General features: G+C 52.3%; 1 protein-coding gene across 1 annotated transcript in view; it reads right to left on the reverse strand.

Moving 5' to 3' along the window:
• TIMM50 (translocase of inner mitochondrial membrane 50) overlaps positions 1-3,558 on the reverse strand; it is a 9,583-nt gene that overhangs the window by 2,606 nt on the left and 3,419 nt on the right. Inside the window, exons 5-8 of the mRNA XM_017503024.2 lie at positions 1,674-1,732; positions 1,471-1,590; positions 971-1,075; positions 768-866 (exon numbers count right to left, since the gene is read on the reverse strand). Of these exons, the coding sequence (XP_017358513.2) occupies positions 768-866; positions 971-1,075; positions 1,471-1,590; positions 1,674-1,732 (383 nt within the window). The remainder of the gene's footprint in view (positions 1-767; positions 867-970; positions 1,076-1,470; positions 1,591-1,673; positions 1,733-3,558) is intronic.

A 3,558-nucleotide genomic window follows, 5' to 3' on the forward strand; every position in this document is an offset into this window, starting at 1 on the left:
GGCCCAGCCACTCAGGAGGTGGGAAGATCACTTGAGCCCAGAAGGTTGAGACTGCAGTGAGCCGTGTTCACACCACTGGACTCCAGCGTGGGTGACACAGCAAAACCCTGTCGCAAAAACAAAAAACAAAACAACCTCCAGGAAGTTGGGGCACTAATCACATAGATTCCTAGACCCAGGGCCTAGCACACACAGAGGTGATTAGGAAGTTCCTCACAGCCACACCCAGGGAACCACACACAGGCACCCAGACACAGACCACTCAAGACCCTCGATCACAGCCCATGTATTTCTGAATTCCCAAGAACACCACAGACTCCCCCAAGACACAGACAGAAATGCAACAGACACATGGACACTTGGAGCCAGATCCACAAAGACGCCCATTCATAGATCCAGACCCCTGAATATATCACTGGTCACAGGAAGAGACCCCAGGGCAAACAAATAGCAACTAGTCTCGTAGGTGCACTTGTAAGCAAACCACCCCAGAAACACTAAGTTACAGACACAGTGATACAAAACCAGCTTCTAAATGCTACGTCCTTACCACTCACCCCCAACTGCCTTTAGGGAGATCTCATCTCTCCCCACTCCCGCACCCAGATTCCAGGGAACAAAGAAGGGTGCACATGGCTGGCCAAGGCTAGAGGCAGTCGCACACCCTGCCAGCAGGAATTGAATCTAGGGTCAGAGCTGGGCCCTCCTTCCCTCAAGCAGTGCCAACCCCGCCAAATCCCAGAGGCCGACCCGTGAACCCACAGCACCTTAACATGGTGCCCATCCATGTATCTCGTGGCGTCCCGGAATAGGCGGTAGGAGATGAAGCCGTGGGGGTCCACGCTGTCAATGAGTGGAAACGCAGTCTGGGGGTGGGAGGGAGGGAGAAAAGGTCAGGCTGAGCCCTGGCCCTCCAGATCTCCACGCCTCCTGCCACACTGACCGTCCTTCCCCTGCCCCAGGGCCTCACCATGCCAGTCTCCGACGTAAAGATGACAATTTCATATAAAGGGGCAAGCTGCTGGAACAGGGTCTCGATGCCTGGGCGCTTCTTAAACCGCCAGCCAGTGGCCAGCTGGGGAGACAGTGAGGACAGTGAAACACCAAGACCCAGAGGCCCTTAGAGTCCCCAAGAGGACAAAGACCCAGCCTGGGGAATTCCCAGAACAGAGTTCTCTCCCTCTGTCTCTGTGGCTCTTGAAGGTTAAGGAGTACATGGGCTGTGACTGAGGGTCTGGGTCCCAGAACAAGAGCAGGCTCCTCTGTGGTGCTCCAGCGTGCCTGGGCACACCTATACCACCCTAGAGTGGGTGTTAGCATGACTGCCTTCTCCCAGCTGAAGAAAGCGAGGCAACGAGAGGTGACATCTCCTCCCCAAGATCATATAACATAGCCAGGGCCAAAAGTCCTCCTCATCACAACCCCACTGCCCAGGCCTATCCCCAACCCGCTGCCTTCCCCGGGACACACCGACCACTCAGGATGCAAGAGGACGCCAGTGAGCTCCAAAACGAGTGTATAGGGCGGCTGGTAGTACGGCTCCTGCAGAGGGTCTGGGAGAAGGCAAGGGCTGGTGGGCTCGATGATCATCTGTGGGAGAGGGACAGGATGGGGGCACTCAGACAAGGACGCTAGGGCTGGACACAGGGACTGAGCCCAGGGCGTCTGCTCACCTGTCTGTAATCTTTGAAATATTTGTATGTCCGGCGCAACTGCTGTACCAGAATTGGATCTAGGAGAACACCAGGCACAAAGAGAATCCACAATAAGCCGCTGCTCAACCTCCCAGACAAACCAGGAGTTTCTTATCTACCAGATACAAACAGTTCTGCATACCCACCTGGTTTGAACCAACTCATTTCTAGGTCCAAAGGTAGAAAGCAATGACATACCGCCAGACAGGAACAGATTTATTTACCTGTCCGGTTTTAAGTTGATACTTATATCCACACACTACCCCAGGTATGAAACAGAATGCTTGTACACTGGCCCACTTACAACCGACATACATGTAAATCTGCTGACATTACACCAGTGCATACATACATTTTTTACAGAGACAGGGTCTTGCTCTGTTGACCAGGCTGGGCTTGAACTCCTGGGCTCAAGCAATCCTCCCACCTTGGCCTCCAAAAGGGCTAGGATTACAGGCATGAGCCACCACACCTGAGTTATGCCAGTGTATTCTGCCCACTTTGAATCACTAGGCTTCCAGATCTGCCCACGTTAAGCCAGTATGCCAAATCTAAACCACAATGAATACGTAAACATATCTGTATACCGTAAACCAGTGGTTCCGAACTAGGAACGATTTTGTCTTTCTACCTACCCCTGGGAAATTTGGCAATGCCTAGAGATATATTTGATTGTCGCAATACTGGCATCTAGCAGGCACATGTCCAGGATGCTGCGAAAACCCTTCCATGTACAGGGTAGTCCTCCACAAGAATTATCTGGTCCAAAGTGTCAGTGGGGCCAAGGGTAAAAAACCCTGGTTTAGGTGAATATATTGACTCATTTACTCTCTCTTTCTCTTTTTTTTTTTGAGATGGAGTCTCCCTCTACTGCTTAGGCGGAGTGCAGTGGCATGATCTCAGCTCACTGCAACCTCCACTTCCTGGGTTAAAACAATCCTCCTGCCTCAGCCTCCCGAGTAGGTGGGACTACAGGCACACGCCACCACGCCTGGCTAGTTTTTTGCATTTTTAGTAGAGAGAGGGTTTCTGGTGAAACCTATCTTGGTTTAACCTTGGCCAGGCTGGTCTTGAATTCCTGACCTTGTGATCCGCCCGCTTCGGCCTCCCAAAGTTCTGGGATTATAGGCGTGAGCCACTACACCCGGTTACTTTCTCATTTTAGTTTATTTTTTTAGAGGTGGAGACTCATTCTGTCAGCCAGGCTAGAGTGCAGTGGTGAGATGACAGCTCACTGCAGCCTGTAACTCCTGGGCTCGAGTGATCCCACCTCAGCCTCCTGAGTAGCTGGGACCACAGGCTGAAAGCCACCACTCCCAGCTAAGTATAAAACAGTACACATACACAGCTGCCTACTTCAATACGGTATTTTTAACGCAATACATGGGCCCACCTCTTAAAAAAACACAATATATTGGGCCAGGAGTGGTGGGTCACACCTGTAATCTCAGCACTTTGGGCGGCTGAGGTGGGCAGATCATGAGGTCAGATCAAGACCATCCTGGCTAACACGGTGGAACCCTGTCTCGACTAAAAACACAAAAAATTAGCTGGGCGTGGTGGCAGGCGTCTGTAGTCCCAGCTACTCGGGAGGCTGAGGCAGGAGAATCGCTTAAAACCAGGAAGCAGGCTGGGCGTGGTGGCTCACGCCTGTAATTCCAGCACTTTGGGAGGCCGAGGTGGGTGGATCACGAGGTCAAGAGATCAAGACCACCCTGGTCAACATGGTGAAACCCCGTCTCTACTAAAATTACAAAAAATTAGCTGGGCATGGTGGCGCGTGCCTGTAATCCCAGCTACTCGGGAGGCTGAGGCAGGAGAATTGCCTGAACCCAGGAGGCGGAGGTTGCGGTGAGCCGAGATT

Source organism: Cebus imitator, unplaced genomic scaffold (assembly GCF_001604975.1).
Source record: "Cebus imitator isolate Cc_AM_T3 unplaced genomic scaffold, Cebus_imitator-1.0 Scaffold306, whole genome shotgun sequence".
Classification (NCBI taxonomy): Eukaryota; Metazoa; Chordata; class Mammalia; order Primates; family Cebidae; genus Cebus; species Cebus imitator.